At 46.8% G+C, this 20829-nt stretch overlaps 1 protein-coding gene across 1 annotated transcript in view; it reads right to left on the reverse strand.

Moving 5' to 3' along the window:
- Window positions 1–766: 766 nt before the first annotated feature.
- VILL (villin like) overlaps window positions 767–20829 on the reverse strand; it is a 36112-nt gene continuing 16049 nt past the window's right edge. The window contains exons 5-20 of the mRNA XM_056484612.1: window positions 18254–18362; window positions 17815–17925; window positions 15834–16033; window positions 15673–15751; window positions 14246–14344; window positions 12581–12734; window positions 11504–11604; window positions 11116–11253; window positions 10445–10603; window positions 9100–9279; window positions 8051–8196; window positions 7232–7376; window positions 6714–6902; window positions 4972–5040; window positions 3881–4156; window positions 767–1982 (exon numbers count right to left, since the gene is read on the reverse strand). Coding sequence (XP_056340587.1) covers window positions 1869–1982; window positions 3881–4156; window positions 4972–5040; window positions 6714–6902; window positions 7232–7376; window positions 8051–8196; window positions 9100–9279; window positions 10445–10603; window positions 11116–11253; window positions 11504–11604; window positions 12581–12734; window positions 14246–14344; window positions 15673–15751; window positions 15834–16033; window positions 17815–17925; window positions 18254–18362 — 2269 coding nt within the window. The 3' untranslated portion in view covers window positions 767–1868. The remainder of the gene's footprint in view (window positions 1983–3880; window positions 4157–4971; window positions 5041–6713; window positions 6903–7231; window positions 7377–8050; window positions 8197–9099; window positions 9280–10444; window positions 10604–11115; window positions 11254–11503; window positions 11605–12580; window positions 12735–14245; window positions 14345–15672; window positions 15752–15833; window positions 16034–17814; window positions 17926–18253; window positions 18363–20829) is intronic.

The raw sequence follows: 20829 nt of genomic DNA on the forward strand, positions 1-20829 counted from the left end.
TGTGAAGCACGTTGGCAGGTAGGTGGCATTCCTGCATCTTACTGAGCAGCACGTGCATCAATCTGGGAGCTGGCAGCAGCACTCCTCAGCCAGGCAAGGCAAACATTGCTGATTCCTGCAGTGCCAACAGAGGTTGAAACATGGGTAATGTGCACTGATTGCATCTCTTGTGAACACAACAGGAGCAATCACACAGGTAATTCAGCTGATTTGTGTCTCTGCTTGACACTTACTCTGCACAGGGAGTTCCAGTGGGTTTTGGGCTGCACCCTCAAGCAGAAATGGAATGAAGTAGTGGCAGGAACAGGGACATAACAATGGGGCTGGGGTTTATTTGAATTAATTACCAATTCTTAAATGCAAAGTTCTGTCCAGAGCACCCCACCACCTGGAGGTTCCTGCCCCAGCCCAGCCAGATGGTGACACTTCAGCACGATGCTGTGGTCCTGGGTGTTGAGTGAGAGCTCTTTGCCCCTCAGTCAACAGCCTGGAGCTCCTCAGCTCTGTGCCCACATCCCTGCAGCAGGGCTGGGCACTCAGGCCAATGCTGAACTGCCAGGTACTGCAATGGGGGCTTCAGGGCATGGGGGGACAAATGGCCCAAGCTCTGTGGAGATTTGGAACAGAAGGGGCTCCACCTCCTCAGTTTGTTCTTTTCAAAAAAATCCAAAATTCCACTGATGACCAGGTGTTTGAAGGATCTGTGGCATTGCAGAGTTTTTATCTGCTGCCCTCCTACCCCCATGCTGATCAAGGACACTTACAGTGCTGCTGCTGGGTGTTTATTGGAATCACTGATCAGGTTGGAAATGGAGTGAAGCTGCAAACCTACGCTGTCTGAGTTTTTAAGGTGTTGCTTCTTCCTTTAGTTTACAGTTTTATCCCATAATCACTGATTGTTCACACTTCCCACTGCCCTCCCCAGTCAGACTGATCCATAGTGTGGAACCAGCACTCTCAGTCCCATGGACATCACAGGGATGGAGCCCTGATAAAAGCTCCAGTAGGACACCTCTGCCTCAGGTCATGCCCAAAACCAAATTGTCTTCCTCAATCCTCTGGTCTGTGGGCAGGTGGACTCCTGACATTCATTCACCTGGCCAGGGAGGCCAGCTGAGATTGCAGATGCTGTCTGAATGAGAAAAAAAGTAGACAGAGTCTTGTCTGGCAGTCAAAAATTGGCATTTGTGTCTAGCCTTTAGTGTCACCTCCTCTTAAAACAGATCAGCTAATAAATATGCTCATAATAAATTCTTTTTTCCCCCAAACCAGGCTCTGATGTGTTTTAGCTGCCCTGGGCTATGCATGTTAATCTGGAACTGATTCTGGCTGTTCTTTGGTGAGTAGTTTTTCCACAAGGTGAGAAGGGGCAGAACTGTCTGGTGTCACTCCACAGACTACCCCATCAGGCATGTGGCTACTCCATCACCTTTTTCCTGACCTCAAGGCTCCCCCTCCATCCTCTTAGGGCTTTCCCCACCCAGAATTTACACAGCAGCTGCAAATGACCTTTGACTAATTTTAAACTTCTACAAATGAAAGAGGATCATGGCCTCGTGCATGTGGCAATCTGCAAAAGGGAAAGGAGAGATGAGGCTACAATGCACTTGTGTGGCACACACTTGTCTTCATGGCTATCAGCAATAAAGAGTCAGGAAGAGGCAAAAACATCCTGCCAAGCTGTTCTTGAAAAAGGTTTTTCCTCCTGGGGTTCTGGGTTTGCAGGGAGGAAGGAGCCATCCCCTGGACAGAGGCTGCTGGAATAACTGTGCTGGGTTGGGGTCATTGAGCAAATGCCTGCACGGCTTTCCTGCAGCTCCTGAGGGAGCAGGGGCTGGTCCCAGAGTCTTCTGTTCCCCCCTGCAGTCTCAGAAGAGTCCAACTTGCTTCTTCTCGTTCTGCTGCTTCCATTTGGGCATCTGGTAGAACTCATCCTTGGACTTCCCAAAGATGTCGTGGAAATCAGCATCGGAGAGATAGCACTGCAGTGAAGAGACAAAGCACAGGCCAGCTGTGGCTTCTGCAGAGCCTGGACACCCCAGAGCTTCCTCCCCTCCCCACCATGCCAGTGCTGACCTCTGACTCCAGACCAACAGCTCCTGTTCAGCTCCCTGTCCTCGTGGTGGGAAATGGAACATCCCAGTTCCTCATCCCCTCCCCAAAGCACCAGGGCAATAAAAGCCTGTGGGGCTCTTGACCTCTGAAGCTTTTAGGCACCAACTCAGTCAGGTTATCTTAAATAAGCAAAGCAGCTAATAGTTGCTAAAGAGGTTATTTATTACAAAGCACATCAGTCTCAAAAGGCAATGGCAAAAGCAATAGCAAGAAACAAGTGGAAAGAAGCAGATAGCTAAAAGCCAAATGGCTAAAAGCACCAACTCTCCCCAACACCAACTCTTATATAGGATTTTTCCAACAAGCTAAGACACAAACTCAGACCACTCCTTAACCTATTACAATTCTAGTTTCTTAACACTCCAGGTTACGTATAGACTACATATAAAACCTATCTTGTTCTAGCTGAAAAATGTAAGCAATATTCTTACTACAGCTCTATTATGTCTAAGTCCTGTCTACAACTGTGGGCCTGGAGCCTCTACTGAAAAATATCAGTGTGTTTATTAACCTTCACTAAAACTCACTCTGCTACTCTGGCATTTGAACCTTTTACTTACTAAAAGCATCAGAGCTCACCCTAAAATTTACTGACTTATTTCTACTTAAATGTCTACTTTATGTGTGAGTAGCTTAATATACTTCAGTGCATCCACAGGCTTTAATTCAATCCCTGCACTCTGATTTCTCTCTGAAGAATTCAAAGAGAACCCTGACTCCCTGACTCCAACATCAGCCTACCACCCCAAAGAGATGCTCCAGTTCTGAGGAGTTAGCATGTTCTGGCTGGAATTTAACCCCTGCTGATCATACTGGGGCCAGGACAATTTATGGCCCACCAGGGAAGCTCTGCTGGCCAGAGTTTTGGGTGGTTCCTTAGGCAGTGATTCACAGTGAAAGCATCTCCTCCTCGCTCAGTCCCCTCCCCTAAAATATTCACTGGAAATGTTCACCCCAATTGCTGGAAAGGCAAGGTTAGCAGAAAGCAAGCTCATCATACTGACAAAGGCCCTGTGGGAATGGGAGGTTGAGCTTTTCCTGGTATTTTGGGTAGAAGAACCCATGTAGAGCCCAGCTGTGGATCGTGACTCTGGCTGTGGGTGTTGGCCTTTGTTGGGCAAGCCATTGGTCAAACAAGGATTACAGTGAGTAGAGGGAATCAATCCTCTGCCCCCTCCCCATCAGCGTGCTTGGATTCAGCTGCAGACACTGCCAAAATCCTTGAGCTGATAGGAAATCTGGGATATGTAATTTCTTCAGAAATTGAAAACTGCTGAAATGCAAGCTGTCAATTAACAAAAAACACCAAACCATCCCCTCTGAGAGGAGTCTCAAATGAAAACATTCACCTACAGATAAGTAAAATGCAAATTCTGGCTTTGTTCTCAGCTGTGTTATCTTGTCCCTCTGTCCCTCTGAGGACAGAAGTTGCGTGGCAGAGCAAAACAATTTTACCAGAAGAAAACATTTTTTAAAAATTGCTACTTAATTTTTTTTTTTTTTTCCCATGGAAACCCTGTAATTATTTCAGCTGGGCTAAAACCACCACAAGGTGTCCCTGTCCACAGCAGGGGTTGGAACTAGATGATCTTTAAGGTCCCTTCCAACCCAGCCCATTCTATGTTTCTATGAACTTCCTCACACAAAGCTCCTGCTTTTGGTGACACCTGTGTCCCCCTGAGTCTGAGCAGGACTTGGGAGTTTGGAGTACACTTAACCAGTTGCAGGTTCAGTTAGAAAGGCATCAAACCAGCAATGCTGTCACCTCTTTTTTGGTGGGATCCACGCCCTCAGGGAGCTCATCCACTGTCCTGTGCATCAGCACCTCCCGGGAGTAAATCCCGTCCCCGTTGGGCACCATGGCAGGGCTGCTGTGGCTGTTGCTGCTGTGGCTGTTGCTGTAGCTGTTGCTGTTGCTGTGGCTGTTGCTGTCACTGTGGCTGAAGTGGGATTTGTAGTCTGAGGAGGAATTAGCTGTACCTGAACCAGCCAGGTTGGTCGTGCTGAGGGTTCTCTTGTTCAGGCTGAGGTTGTTCAGGTCCTGCCAGGCAGAGGAAAACACGTCATGATGAGATGCTCTGGCAGAGCAAGCTGGGGATGGTGCCAGGATCTTTCTGCTGGGGTTGTGGGGGATTGTTTCTGGCACAGACCATCTGTAGCTCCAAAGCAGCAAGGGGAAAACCCCAACTAAAGCGTTAGTGCAGTGCTTCCCTAAGTGCCACACCTTGATGTTAGGACTGCTAAAAGCACACACTAGTGAGAGCTCTTACAAAGAACTGAGGATACTTACAGCAGTCTCATTCTTCTCAAGATAACACCAGGGGAAGGCACATGTGGGATGACAGAAGGTGAGGTTAGATGTCTACCAAGTCTAAAACACCTAAACTACCTGCACACCCCTCCCTGGTGAGCCATCTCTCCTCATCCAAACCTGCCACTTCCTTCCAGTGTGGCAATGGCACTCAGCACTGTTTGGGATCTCATTTACTTTGGAGGATGCCCCACTGGGCCATGCCCTTCTTGACCAGGGGACCCTTGTCTGGGATCTCAGGGGCTCCACCACTGTGAACTATCCACAAAACACTTGACTGCACCCTCTTAGAGCTGCTCACACCTCAATTTATTCTGCATTAGAGCAGCTGGACAATGTCCTGCTCACTGCAAAAGGCCCAGGAGCTCTGGGTGCATTTCTGGGTGATTTATCACATCTCCCTCTGCACAGCCCTGATGCTGGCAGCCTGAGGTCCCCATCCCTGCCCTGATCCTGGTGTCCCCTCCTTGGTGCAAACAGGCTGGGGGATGTGGTGCTGTGTGAACCCAGGTGTTTCCTACTTGTATGGCCAAGACACAACTCACCACTTTGATCTCAGATATGGCCAACACATCTGCCAAGCTGTTCTTCATTTCCTCGTAGGACTTGCCATCCTAAAGGGAAAGAGAGGGTTGTGAGAGCCATGGGCTGCCTTTAGCCCACTCTCCTGGGTCTAACCCACACTCCTGGGCCAGGAGATCTGGATTTAAAAACCCACTGATGTGGCAGCTGCTGCAAACCTCAGCCCCTGCAATCAGAAGACTGCCAGAATCTGAGCTTTCACTTGAAAACAGCAAAAAAAAAGGGCTTCAGCCTTTGTAATTGTATAATAACAGGCAAAACTGGGAAATTTAAAGACTTTAGAGCAGAGGGCAAATGAAGAGAAATAATATTTACTGCTGGATTTAAATCTTTCGCATTTTTGATTAATCTTGCAATGCCTGAAATAGTATTTCTTTTACCAGCTTTCCTGGTTCATTTACCTAAAACAACAGACTTTTTCAAAGCCTCAAGTCCTGACTCCTTGCAATTAGGTGCCATGTATTACGAGATACCTCTTATTTTCTATTAAATAAATGGAATATGCTAGATAAATTGGCAAAGCTCATGAGTGTGTTTTCCTAAGCAGCCAGGAGATGTCAGTTCTTAACAGAATCATCCAACAAAGTTTCCCAACAAGAACAAGCAACATAAACACATGGACTGCAGAGAAAACAGATTTAGACCCAAAACTGAGCAAAGAACACACACCAGATGTTTCTGGGATGTCAACAGTTTGGATGGCTTGTCTGTAGTTGCTGAAGCTGCCTACAGGGGATATTTTTAGAGGCACATATTTTATGAGCTGTATCCTTGTTTTCCAGCAGTTCCTCAGGAAAAAAAAAACAAAACAAACCCACAAGTTTTGACCTTTGTTCTAAGCATCAACATATTTTTAAGGGTCATTTTGAGTTGCTGTCTTATCTCTCCAGATCCAGCTGTCAAGACTGGATCCACCACCACACGGTTTGGAAGGAAAGACAATGCAAATTCAGATACAGGAAATAAAATATCTCTGTAAGAGTCTTCCTGCAGTGTGAAGTCCTGGGGAAAGAGGGTAGAACAGAATTTTTCTTTCCCAGTCACCTCCTGGTGAGGTTTCCATTTCTATATGGGAGGAGCTGGTGTTTGTAACTCTGCTTTTGAAGGCTGGTGTGCAGGGACCAAGGGTGACCTTGCTCAGGAGCTCCTGGGCTCTGATGGGCTTTGCACAAACCTGAACATGAGACCTGTCTGCTCACATCTTTCATTTCACCACAGTTTGCCCTTAAAGCTGGATCATAAATTTATAAATTTGCCTCTGTGGCTGCCTTTTCAACAATGAACTTGTGTTGGTTTGGTTTGGTTTTTTTTTTTTGGTTTTTTAATATTTATTATGTGTGTGGGTCTGTTTTCTCTCTGAACTTGATTTTACTTCTCATAGTCCCAACCTCTTTTTGGCTGAAATCAAAAACTTGATCCGGAACCTTATATTTATGAAAGTATGAATATTGTGAATTCAAGCACATTTGTAAAAGCCTCTGTTTCACCACACAGGTTGTTTTTGTTGGTGAAGGAGCAGAAGCTGCTCAGACAGCACCAGGAACTCACTGCACATGGCAGGGGGGTGGAACTGGGGTGATCTTTAAGGTCCTTCCAACCCAAGCCATTCCATGACTTTGTGAAGCTCAGGACCTGTCCTAGTGAGGTTTCACTCCATGCATCCTATATTCCCTGACAACACCACAGGGCTTTTCCAGCAACTTACACTCCACTTGTAGGGGTCCCAAGCGTTGAACCAGCCTGTGAAGTTGAGGGGCTCATAGCCCTGCTTCACCAGGATGATGGGAGTTGCCAGGTCTCTCCCAGCTGGATGGGTCTTGAGATACTCCTTAGCTGAGGCAATTGCCTCATTCCTCTCCTGTGCATTGGAGGCTTTGCCAACCCAAAGGAAAATCTGCAAGGGAGAAGGCTGGAGGTCAGAGAGGCATCAGAACCTGTGCAGACATAGCTCTCTGCTCTCCCCTGCCAGTGGCAGCAGAGGTAAGACTGGAAATGTGTTTTTCCAATAGTCCCCTGTGACTCTGAGGCCTCAATTTACCCCCAGCTAAAGAAGATTTTGCTTTTGAAACAAGCATGGAGAATAAATATTTCAGATAACAGCTGGTGCATTTTTCAAGGTAACTGAACCTAGTCACGGGCCAAAATCCAACTCAAGTAACACCAACTAAAACCAAAACTGCTTGAAAATATATCTGAGGAGAGGGGGAGGAGGCTTTTCCTGACCTCTTCCCAAGTGTCCAGCAGCATGACATCATCTTCATCCAGGTCCTCCTGGCAGAACCCGACCACCTCGGTCATGATGAAGCGACCTGTCTGGTTGGAGCACTCGAAGAGGCGAGGCTGGTAGTGTGTGATCTGCTCCTGGAACCTGCCTCAGCCATGGCAGGGGGGGAAAAAACAACAAAGGTGGCAATCTTTCCCTCCTGGCTTACTGAACCCACTTGTTGTGGCCTTGAAGGAAGGGGTGGGACATTCATCTAAAGGCCTGCAAGTCAGCAATGATATCAGGGGATTCTCAGATTGTTTTAATGATTTTCAAAGGTAATTTTTTTTTTTCCACCCAAAGAGGAAAGGCAGAAGCTTTCCCTCACTGTGGCAATGAGCCTGATGTCAGGTGAAAGCCACACCAGATCATTTTTCTGCAAAGGAAACCATCACCAGCCCAGAGGGCTGGAGAATTCCATGTTGTCCAAAAGCAGATCTAGTCTCATGATTCCTGTGGGGCTGCTGCTGATAATGGCTGGAAATGGAGCGTGGGGCTCCTGCAGCCCTCAGGATGAGACATGGGACAGGTTTACTGGGAAGAAAGGAGGATGTACACACCCTTGTCTGCAAGCTTTGGACCTGTAGCTCCCACTTCAGGAGAACTCCTGACCCAAAATGCAGGAAAAGAACACCTTGGTGTGGTTTCTAACCAAGGTCTTGATGATATTCTGGCCTGGTGCTCCCTTTATTGAGGACACAGTATCAAAGTATTCACTTTCCTGAAGAGCTTTGATCCCTTGCTTAATGTCCCCAGAGGAACAAGCAGGTCACTATTACCTCTTTTCACTGGCATAAGGGGCTCTGCCTCCCAGAGCTTCCCAGAACTCTGCTGGCTCCTGTCCTTCCAGAATGGTGTGCTTGTCCCGTCTGGAAACGATGTCAGCCACCATCTTCGCCATCTCCCGCTCGTCTCCGCTGCATCCCTGTGCTCAGGGTGAAAGATTGAGGTGTGGTTAGGGGCACACTGGCAAAACTTATCCATGGGGAAAAGCTGGCTTGGCCCTCTGGAGAGCTGCTTGAATGCTCCTGAGCTGATCACTCAGAATCCATTTCTAGCCCTTGAAGGGACTTTTAGTGCAGCCAACGGTACCTATTCAAAAATTCACAAAACTCACAGAATGATTTGGGTTAGGAGGGACTTTAGAGATCATCAGGAACACCTTCCACTCCAACAGGATGCTCCAAGCCATATACAGCCTGGCTTTGAACACTTCCAGGGATGGGGATCCACAAGTTCTCTGCTTTGGTTTTATCTACATCTCTTTCTGACACATGACTGAAACAAGATAAATGAATTTGCTCTCATCCTGGCTGATTTCTTACAGGTGGAAAATCTGGGATGATTTATTCATCTGACAGCTGTATGAACATATAGAATGAGGTGAGGTGAACCCTGACATGGGTTACTTTTGTAGAGAGGGCTGTTACTGCTGACCCTTCACAGACAGAGCCCTTTCCTGGGTGCACTTTCCTCACAGAATCATTGAATCATTCAGCTTGAAAAAGACCTTTAAGATGATGAAGTCCAACCACCAGCCCAGCACCACTAAATCATGTCATCAAGTGCCACATCCATATATTTTTTGAGCACTTTTGACACCACCATTTCCCTGGGCAGCCTGTTTCAGTGCTTGACATCCCTTTCTGTGAAAGGATTTTTCCTAATTTACAGTATTAAGATACTGTGCTCCCCTGGCACAACTTAAGAGTGCTTCTGCACTGAATTAATGTGCCACCTACCCAAGGATTCATCTCCATGACCCAGCAGGGGCAAGAGGCTCAAGCCCCAGCTCAGCAATTTCAGACCCCTTTGGCTGCAGACTCACCTTCCCACACCACAGGTAGCAGACTTGGCTGGTGGTGAGCAGGAAGACATCGTTGGAGTTGAGGGAGGAGGCTCTGGCTGGCACCTCTGTGGCCTTGGTGTTCACCTCATCCGTGCCCCTGACCTGGAAGAGGCGGATTGCTGGCTCGGGGCTGCTCTCCTGAGCCCGGCTCGTGCCGCCCTGCAACGACAGAGAGGGGAGGGTGCCACTGGCAGTGAGCAGGACACACAGACCCATGGTTTGAAAAAGGCTTTGGGCTCACAGCCCTGCCCACTGTTGCAGTGATGGACCACGGTTCTGCACTGAGCAGGCAGAGAAATCCAAATATCTTCTGATTCCAGGGCAGAATGGAACCTACACAACACAACTCCTCTTGCATTTTAAGGCTGTAGGAGCAGCAAAAAGCATAATGCAACATAGTTCCTTGTGTGATGGAGAAGCAAAAGAGAAAGAGCTTCATTTAAAGAAACACTACACATATATATAGGGTAGATTGTGGAAAACAAAATAGAAAACACTCATTGGTCAAAGAAGACAACACCTCTCTCAGAAATATACTTTTACAAACATCACGTCTCTCACACAGCCTCTAATAATCATTATTATTTGTTGACCTTGTAAAGGCCTGAGAAAGGCAAGGCCTCAAGGCTGCTTTTTTCCTGGTTCCCAGCAGTACCTAACGACAAACTCCCACACTTCTCCCTGATTAATGAGTCTTGGCCAGCTCCCATCAAGATCCTCAAGATCCACATGAACAGATCTTGGTGTCTGTAGAGGATCTGCCATGAAAACTGGGCAAGGCATCTGTACCCTGACTTCCAGCTGTGCTCTCCTTAACTGCACATCTGCCACAGAAACCAGACAGTGGGACCAGCACTGAGAGCTCAGGGCAATCCTGCTCTCCCACAGCCATTTGGAATTTCTCCACCAGAAACATCAGCAGCCAAGGCAGCAAGTGAAGTGGGTTGGTAGCTATGTGATGTAACTCAGGCAAGGACAATTCAAATCGTGTTTGGAAGATATTTTGAAGGACCCTCTCTGGATAGCAGCACTGGTAATTCACAGGATGCCTGCCTTATTCTAACTCTGCAAAATACTTTGGGACAGAGTTGGAATGAACCTCACACATCACTGCTGCAGCTCAGGGGTGCACAGTTGAGCTGGGTCAGTCTAGGACTGTGCTTACTCCGTGTCCAGACTGCCTGAGGAGTACTAGAAATGTCCCCTCTGCCATCTGGGGCAGAGCTGGCAGGCTCCTTTCCTGACTATCAGCCCATTTTTATTGGACTCTTTCCACTGCAGCTGCCAAGTGGAGATTGTTGGTGCTCCCACCTCCCAGAGTTACCTCGTAGATGACCAGCCTGCCCTTGAAGATGGCCAGGAAGTGCCTGGGCTCCTTGCCCATTGTCACTCGCACCTGCACGGCCTCGTCCCCGTGTTTCTTGTCCAGCTCGATGGCATTGAGGGCACAGGCAGTGATCTCATCCACGGAGGCGTGGCGGCCCTGGGGGACAGAGAGGTGACACACACAGTGAGATGAGAGCAAATCTCTTCACAATTCAACACTTGCCAATCATGAGATCGGAGTTAAAACTTCCAGATATTTAAATTTCACTGGCACTCTGGTTTTGTAGACTTTGGAGACCCATTTTTGAAGCTCCCCTCTGCATGAAAATGTACTTTAAAAAGGAAAGCAGAGATGTCCACATACCCACACAACTCTAAGAACTGAGGCTTTAAGGGACAATCTGACCCCAAAGTTTGACCTCAGCACTGTAAGCCCCATCACCCTTCCGTCTTCCTGTCTGATTTTGCTGGTGCTTAGACTGATGCCAGTTTGGGATCAGTGTCCATGCTGCCTACAAAGGACAGCTTGGGATATTTGAAACTGATGAGCAAAGGGTATGTGAATTCTTCTGGGTGCTTGGGTTGGAATTTTTGTGTGCAATTGCTTCCTTCAGCTTTGGGCTTGCACAGCAGGTACAGCACAGTGCCCTCTGCTGTGCTTTGACCTACCTGCCACATGTAGAGGACGTAGTGGGGTCTGCCTGACCTCAGGTAGGTGTACAGGACCAGGTAGCAATCCCCCCCGTAGAACTGCCCGTAAGTCTTGGGGTTCACCGGCTGCATTTGCAAATCCTCAATCCTCCACACCTAGGGAACAAATCTTGGTGAGCAGCAGTGGAGACAAGGTGAGGACAGAGCACAACCCTTTGGCTACCTCAGCACTGAAGCTTCAGGTGGTCCCTGAGGTCACCAGAGGGAAGAGATCAGTCTGTCCCTTGTGAGGAAGCTGTAAACTGCCATGAGGTCCATCCTCTGCCTCCCCCAAGCTGAACAAACCAAGCAATGCTGGAAACAGGCTGATTATTGCACCCTCTGCCAGCCAAAGGAGCTGTCTCACCTCGATGTCCCCTGAGGCATCGTCGACCATCCTCTGCTCAGCTGCGAGCTCAGGTCTGGCGTGGAGCTGGGTGGTGTCAAACTTCACCTGCTCCACCTTGGCTGAGAGCACCAGCAGAACAAAAACAAGAACCCAGTGAATGCACCACAACACTCAAACCCTTCCCCTCATCCTCACACACCATCGCTGCACAGCAAGGAAAACCTGGTCCAGGTTTGCAAGAACCTGCCCCAGTAAACCGGCACTGATTTTGGAATATGCAAGAGCTCAACACTTCAGTGTTGACCTGTTACTGGAATTGGCTGGCTGGTAAAAATATTAGCAGTCTCCTGATGGAAAATTCTTAATTTTTCTCCAAATCTATAAATATTTATTTCCTTTTAAAATGCTGATTTCAAAAATAAAATGCCTACATTTTTCCAGCTCATGACAAAAGAGAGTATTTATGGACAGCACAGAGAGAAACAGAGATGGAGAGAAAAGACAAAACTTGCAAGGGAAAGAGATTTGTGGCACTCAAGCTGTTATTGATGGTCTCCTTCAGCATCTCTGTCACCTCCCCATCATTCATCAACAAGTTCTCTCTCTTTGAAATTGTTCAGTCTTTGGGGTTAATGCATTGTAATATTCCCTTCAGCTGTATGATAAATACACCATTTACACCCAGTGTAAATACAGCATCATTCCATTGACCTCAGGAGGGGACTGGATGGATGCCAGTGTAAATGAAAGCAGAACTCCTTATCAGGCTCAGCATTAGCCCTTTATAAAAGAAATTCAAAAGTTCTGCAAGTGGGAAATTTCACATACAATTGTTCAGAGGGGAGTGACTCTCTGCCAACATTTACATTTAGAGTAAGTGGCAATTTGGTTCATACAGGAAAATTCAGCAGAGCTGAATGTCATTGGTTCATGAATCCTTTCCATCTACTGAAGAAGATGGAAAGCAGAAGGCACTAGGAGAGGGTACAATAGATTTTCCAGATCCTGAAGGCAGGAGACATTAGATGTGAATGATGTTCCCTCAGCTATTGCTTAGCACAGGCAGGAAAGCCAAACCCAGCCCAATGTGCTCACCAATTTTGCCTGTGGTGTAGACCTTGCCCAGCCCTTGTGTTTCGTTCTTCTCTGTCCACCTCTGGAAGAGCTGTTTGAACATGGCAGACTCTGCCCCATCATTGATCACCTCCACGTTGGTGGATGAAGGATAGCCTTTGGCTTGGATAAAACCCTGGGAGGGGGGTTCAGAAAGGTTATTGGTGAGCTTTTTACAGACATGAGGAGAGAGGTGTGGACCTGAACCTGCTTGAAGAGTGAGTGCCCCTCACTGAACACAGGGTGGGATTCAGTCCAAGATTTGCATTCAGACTAATCAGAACTAATTGAAGATTCCTGCTTAGTATCCATGTTTATTTCTGTCTTTAGGGAACTACTCCTACCCCTTTTTCCCAAACTTTTTGTCCCTCTCTAAGCCAGGAAGATTGTCCTGCCTGTAGCCTGGTAGAGAGCATGGGAGTAAAAGGGTGGAAGCAGCTCAGCACCCCAAGAACATGAAGTCTGTTCTGAAGGGACTAAACTCTCACCAATCTTTCTTCTTATTTTTTTTCCCTAAACCCATATTATTTCTTTGCAATAGTGCTGCCATTGAGTTAAAAGACTACTCCAACAGAGGTTCTTGATACAATATGAGTGGGAAAAAAATATTCTGTGTTCTGCCACCATGCCAAAATCCTTGCTCAGTTTTGGGAACCACTCTGTGTTTATCTCACAAGGCTCCGGGATGACCTGAGGTGCAGTGCTGGCCCCCTGGTTCAGGGAAGGAGCCTGATTGTGGCTTTCTGAGCATCCAACTTCTGCTGTAAAAACTGCAGCCACACACTGCCCCCAGGGAAAAGCAGAGCAGATGGTCCTCCCGTCCCTCCCACCTGCCACACCGAGACAGACCTATCTTTTGTTCTGCATGTGTAGCTCAGGGCCAGAATTTGCAGAGATGATTGCCTACTAAAGTGAGCCTGAATCAAGCTCTTGAAAGGAGCACAGAGGACAATGAGGTAAGTTTCAAGGCAAAGTGTTTGAAGCTTTTCTTCTGAGACAATAGGTGCAATCCTATTGAAGCTGGGTGTCTCCCTTACTGAAGGTGGTACCACTGAAGGTCTCCTAGTTAAATCTCATGGAAGATGAAGCCATTTATGGTCTTCCCTTAAGAAAATGTCTAAAAGCCATGCTCCCTCATAGCCTTCACTTCAACATGCCAGCTTGTGAAAAAATACCAAATACTTGCTCATGCTCCCTTGAGGCTAATTTCTTCTGAGAGGAAGAGCTGAGGAATGCTCTGGCAGAAAATAACACATGCATGTCAGAGCCTCTTTATTATCTGTTTATGTATCTTTTGACCATGAATTTGTCTAATCCTATCTTGACCCTGCTGATCCTCTCTGACTCCACCATCCCTTGAACCAACAGTTTCCAGAAGTTCACTATTTACCATCTATTTATGGTAATAATAATGTATATTATTTTCTTTAACCACTTTTTTTCTTAGTTTTAGTGGCAGGTCTTAGTCCTAGCACAATTTGATGACTAACAATTCTTTGTTTATGCCTCCCCTAGACGTTTAACTTCTCTCTCTGTTATTACACAGGCCAGCTCCCCAAGACCTACACTTAATGGTAATTAGTGGTCAGATCTAGATCAGCACATATCAACCGCCCACGACATTGTTTGCACTCTATTACAACTCACCACAGCTCGAGTGAATGCTGCTTTTTTCTCTTCTGGGCTGGAGGCTTTTCCTCTCCAGACATAAATTTTGAAGCCACCTTGGTCTAAAATGTAGCAGTCCTGAGGTTAAACCGAAAAACAGGAAACAGAAAAAAAACAGATGTGAAAAGCTCTGTGCAGGAAAAACTCATCATTTGTAGCCTAATCAGGCTGGATCCTTCCTGAAGATTTAAGTTTGATGTGTATCTAGCTCATTCCTCTGCCTTGCAGGGCTCTAACCCTGGTGCAGCCATTATCAGAGGTGACAGAGAATGAATTTCTTATGGTTTATAAATGGAGTACAACTACACCAACCCACAGGGCAGGGGTTCACAGGTGTGGGCATACCTGGCCCAGGCTGCTGATTTATAACTGTAACTATTTAAAGTATGTTTTCTTCTTGGGCATTGCTCAAAACTGGCTATTACCAGCTCACAGGAGGTATCCCCAAACCAAAACCACCACCAGCTCTAAAAGGAGCCAGGAGAAGTGTATGCTGACTTATTAACCCCAGCCTGCTGCTGCCTGCATTTATGCCCAAATCTGCTACTAAAGGAGCGGGAAAGGTCCAAGTTAGACATCTTCTGCATGAATATTTTGTCCTCATTGAGATTCCTGATCTGGAGCTCAAAGTGTTGCATTGCTGTGAGCACAGCAGGACCCCAGACCCAAAGGGGTTGAGGTGTGTGCTGAGCCCATTGCCACTGCTCTAAACACACTGTGAGACCAAAGGCTGCTCCTTTTTCAAAATGAACTTTGAAAGAAGAAAAAAGGCTTCATATATCTGCAAAGGGAGGCTGAGATTTTAATAGGGCTGACATGAGATGAAAAGGGGAGTGGGAGCCTTGCAGCACAGTGCTGCGTTGGAATAGGCTGGTCTGCACTGCAGAGAATTAAGGATGAGCAATTTTCTGCCAAATTTCAGTCAGAGGAAAAGCCTCTGTTTTCTGAAAAACTCTGCACAGAGGGTCTGTCAGGAAATCTCTTTCCAGGGTGGGTCACTGAGACCAGCCACTTGCTATGGCAGGAAAACAAATCTCCATGGTTTCGTGAGCAGAGTATTTATTTGCTCTGGAGTCAGCAGAGGGAAGGCTATCCCTGAACATCAGGTATTAAGAAGCCTTCGTTCCATCTGGAATTTATTCCTGGTATGCAGCCCTCCCTCACTGTGATTTGCCAAGCTAATATAATCCTTGGCTGAGAGCATCAATTTGCCATCTCTTCTTGGAACAGCTTCAACACACCACCTACCTCCGGCTGCTGAGACTGTAGCAGGGCTAAGCTGTCCTAACCTAACAGCAGGACTAAGTTCTCCTAGTGATGGAAAGCCGATAATTTCCAGGAAACAGGTGCTGAGCTGAAAACAAAGTGAGCCACAGCCTCCTTTTCTCGCTCTGGCTTCGTCTCACCTCGTGCTGGAGCAGATCCTGCGTCAGGGGCCGGGTGGCGATCTCCTGCACCACCAGGTCATTGTCCTTCTCATAGACACTGCAAGACAGAGGAAGCTGAGTGAGAGCCTGCAGAGCCCCCAGGGAGCAGGGGAGGGTGGGGAGCACAGCCCAGCACTCACTGGTACAGCCGCACGTTCGCCTTCTGCAGCTCGTCCGCCTTGGTGTCGGGGACGGCGTCGCGCAGCTCCCCGCGCCGCTCGCCCAGCACCATCCTCATGATCTGCATCAGGTCTGCTGAGTCCCTCTCGTTGTCAATGATGCCAATCTGGGCACGGCCGCCCCTCTCGCTGTCCCTGATGCTCCGAGCCAGAGCCAGGCCCTGCACAAGGACCCGCAGGGGTTAAGTCCTGACACACACCACAATCCCAGACTCCAAGCAATGGCTGAGAACCAACAGCAAAAGCCAGATTAACACAGCTCTCCTAGTGTCCTCCAAATTTACATGTTAAAGAAGCAGATATGTCTGTAATGCCTGATTATTAACTAACTCATGGGTAAACTCAAGGACCCGCAGGGGTTAAGTCCTGACACACACCACAATCCCAGACTCCAAGCAATGACTGAGAACCAACAGCAAAAGCCAGATTAACACAGCTCTCCTAGTGTCCTCCAAATTTAGCTGTTAAAGAAGAAGATATGTCTGTAATGCCTGATTATTAAATAACTCATGGGTATACTCAAGGACCTGCAGGTCCTGCAAGTCCTGACACACACCACAAATCCAGACCCCAAGTAATAACCGAGAACCAACAGCACAAGCCAGATTACCACAGCTCTCTGAAGCTCCTAGTGCTCTCCAAATTTAGCTGTTAAAGAAGCAGATATGTCTGTAATGCCTGATTATTAACTAACTCATGGGTAAATATTGCTAATGGTAGTTGCTGCTGATGCTGTTCCCACAGGGCAGGGGCGTGTGGGAGCCACAATGGGCACTGCCCATGTGTGATGTGCACCAGCAGGTCCAGTGCTCTGGTGGGATGGTCTGGGGGAGAGATGAACACAGGCTGAGGCCAGCGAGCAGGATGCTGCAGAGCTGCAGGACCCCGGCCGCCCCGCGGTGACGTTTTACATTCAAATGTTTTTCAAGTGTTAAAAAACCGTGGATGTCTTCTGTGAAAAAAGCAGCGTGAAATGTCAAGCAGCTAATTAGGCTGAAATCTCCATCTTCAGTTGAATTTTTTTTCTGTTGTTCCCATGACTCTTGCTGCAATAGCTTTGAAAGACTCCTCTCTTTAGATACAAGAAATGATCTGCTTGAGGTCTGAGATGAACCCAGCAGATGTGAACATGCTTCCCCTCCTGTGTTGAGGATTCTTTTGTACCTTCTTCAGTATCCACAGGATTTCCACTGTGCCCCAAAAATGGCATTCCCTGTGGAGATTCCCCTTCTCCCAGTGGAGATCCCCTCTCTCCCAGTGGAGATCCCCCCTCTCCCAGTTCATCAGGGGACACCATGCACAGAGCAGACCCATCTGCCTTTTAATATTATAATGACCACAAACTTGGCCACCAGCTTTGCTGATGAGCCACTGCTGTATCTTGCTTTATTATATCTCTCTATCCTGGTTCCTGTATCAGTAAAATAAGGATAATGATTCCCTTGCAAAGTGCCTTAAGAGCTTTAGATCTGACCTATCAACACCTGGGTTATTTATTCCTGCTTGTCTCATGCTGACCAAGCCAGAATTCCCTGTTGATGCTGTAAACAAAAATTAAAATTAATCTACCCTGAGGTGGTTACTGCAGCTAAACCTACTGGAGCTGTTCATCTTCTAATCCTATGCAAACAACTGGGCACAGAGGGATGGAGATGAGCTCCAGAGGGAGCGGGCTGACTTTCTGGGGCTGGAACTAGTGATGAGCCCTTGGGTGCCTATGAAACACAACCTGAGGCCAGGTCTGAACTGAAGCAAAGCAATTTCATGGGCATCTAAAACCAGCAGATGGGGAAGTAGAAAATTTGTCACTATTTACATCATCTCTGTGTTGCTGCCCTTAAGATTTGTGAACACTGTGAGGTTTGTTGGGGTTTTTTGGTTATTTTTTCCCTAGGCATCAAAAAATGTCACCTGAAACTAAGTGGCTTTTGCTTGTACTCACTCTGGATTTCTCAGCAATGCTGCAGCTGGGTCCATTCCACTGGATCAGCACCTTACCAAGGTCCAGCAAGAAAACATCTCCCTTATTGAAACTGTCCCAGGAGAGCGCTACCTGTCACAGGGAAATGAGAGAGTTTGGCAAGGTGGGGAGGATGAGGAGAGCTGCAGGTGACAAGTCACAGCCATGGCAAACCCACCCCTGGGGATGTAAGAATGGGTTTGCTGTGACTGCTCATTCTGAGCTGGCACTCAGCTCCTCACTGAGCAGTGACTTCTCTCATGGTTAACACCAAACCCTCAAGTGAGGACTTGAAAACTGTCCTGAAATAGAAGTTCTTGAGCAGAAATGAGATAGCCACCAGGCAAATCTGCTCAAAAACGAGTGTAGGAGGAGAGGGAAGGAGAAATGATCCACAAGAAGAGCAGGGTCTTCTTCTTACCTCTGTGGCTGACACGTGCTTCTTGCCCTTGACGTGAAGCAGACGTTTGATGTTGTACATGTTGGTCTCCACATGCTTAAATCCTGAGGCCACTCCTCCCTTCTTGTAGCTGTTGTGTAAAAACATAAAGAGTTAGAGCTGGTTAGGAAATACCTTTCTCTCTGTCCTCTGAGAACATCCCAATCTTTTGGTAGCAACTAAAAAATCTAGAGGCAAAATAACCTCCAAGTCCTAAAACTGCAGTGACAAATGCTGTTCTGCCTCACTGCTGCTCATGGTCCTTATCATGGTGTTTCCCTCTTAAGGGTGTTTTGTTGCTGCTGTGCACACAATTATAGAATCAAAAAATCATTTAGGTTGGACAAGACTTCCAAGAGCATCGATTTCAAGCATTAAACATCCTGGGAGAAGATGAACAGGCAGGTCAGGGATGGCAATGGAATTGTAACACAACCAAACTGAAAATCCCATTGATCCTGGCAGTGGCATCCCAAAATTGAAATATTCCATAAGCATTCAATTAAAATATGAAACAGACTGTGCAGAAAACAAACTTTTTGCTAAAATTTTGTTTTCTTCAAAATCGTTATTCTATGAAAAGCAGCTTAGACAGGGAACTGTCACCAAAAGCAGAACAAAACTATAAACAGGTACAGGACACTGTCTTTCTCTCAGATTTTACCTCCCAATCTTTTTCTTCTATCCTTGAACACACAATTTGCAGCAGCCACTCTCAGCAGTGTTATCACCTCATGCCACAATGCCATCCCCTCTCCTGTGGCAACTTTGCACAATCATGAGAGGGAAGTCCCATACAACTTTCAATTATTTTTTGGGTAAGTTTAATCCACTCTTGCATATCCTAGACCATTTTAGAAAACAGACCCATTGTTCACACTACAGCAATAATTGCACACAATGCAATTGTCATTTAGGGGAAAAAGGAGACAATTGTTGACTGTGGCTTTTGCCATGTGGGTAATAGATGAATTTTGCTGTATCTGGAAAAGTACTGGCTAATGTGGTCAGAAATGTGACTCATGGCATTTCAGACTTGTTTGACCCAGAAGGATGCTCTGGAGGTTTGTCTACCTGCCAAGATGTGGAAAGAGCTTGCTTTAATTCCTCATTCTGCCCTGGACTTGCTCACTGACCATGGGGATGGGGTTCAGACCCAGATTAATTCTAATTCATGCTCATTTCAGAGGCATATGGGTTTCCAAACAGACTGGGTTTGAGGGTCTGATTTTCAGTCCTCCATTGCCACTCACTCATCTTTAGGATGAGGCTAAAAGTACTTTTCTGTCTCAGAAAAGTTCTGAGAAGATTAATGAGAGGTTGTTGAAATACACAAGACAGAGATACCCAGCCAGACTGGGATAGAGGATGTTGACCCAGCATGGGTTTTGATCTGAGTTTCCTTCAGCTGTTTGAAACCAAAGCACTCAGGCTGTTCCTTGCCAGTAAAGATCTTCCTTGGAGGACAGTGACTGGAGTCCTTCCAAAAACCCCAGAGTGAGCAAAGACCCTGGGATTGAATTCAACATAACAACATATCATATATTCAACAGTATCTTTTAGATGACAGAAGTTCAGTCACTTTTTCCTTGCACTACAGGAACATTACACCCAGTATGAGCCAAATCAGCACTCCACTTTAAGGTGGATATTAGTCTGAAGTGCTCTGAATGGGCACTTGAATGTCTGTGGAGGAGAGGAACGAAGACCCTGAGGTGAACAAAAAGGAGGTTAAGACACAATTACTGTAAATATCTGGGCAAATAATCAGTGGAACAGAATGACACAGCTCCAGACTGAATGTTATAAATAATTCCTTCAAAATGGGTGTCTTGGGTTCCAATGCAGGATGTGACCAGAAATGTGAATTCTGTCCCCATCTGTTGCAGGCGGGTGGGGCAGTGACCCTGATCTCCTGGCACATATTATCTGCTAATGGGCCATCTTTAAACCAGCTGGGCAATCATCTTTATCTTTTCCACAGCCCATCCTCCCTCCAGGAAGATATCATCTGCTGTTAATGGCCATTGAGTCCCAGGGCATGACTGATAAAATTACATCATCCCACTGGGAGATGCTCCAGCCAGGGGAGGAGCCAAGCCTTTCCCACCTAGATAAAAACTGAGATTTTGGACACCAAAGTACCTTCTTTCCACTGGATTCCAGAGGAAAGCCAGACCTTTCCACATCATCCCTGGAGCTTCAGAGGAAACTGCACCTTCTTCAGGAGCACTGCTGCAGCTGAACCACATCTGCCCCTGCAGGAGGATGCAGCCACCATTGAATGGGACTGTGCCAACACCCTGACTGACTGACGGGTGTCAGCTTGGATTCTGACTCTGGCAGTGTTTTGGGATTGTTCTTTGTAATACTGCATTTCTATTTTAATTTTCCTAGTAAAGAACTGTTATTCCTAATTCCCATATCTTTGCCTGAGAGCCCCTTAATTTCAAAATTATAATGGTGATTTGGAGGGAGGGGGTTTGCATTCTCCATTTCAAAGAGAAGCTTCTGCCTTTATTGGCAGACACCTGTCCTTCAAACCAGGACAATGGGAA

Source organism: Oenanthe melanoleuca, chromosome 2, assembly GCF_029582105.1.
Source record: "Oenanthe melanoleuca isolate GR-GAL-2019-014 chromosome 2, OMel1.0, whole genome shotgun sequence".
In the NCBI taxonomy this organism is placed as follows: Eukaryota; Metazoa; Chordata; class Aves; order Passeriformes; family Muscicapidae; genus Oenanthe; species Oenanthe melanoleuca.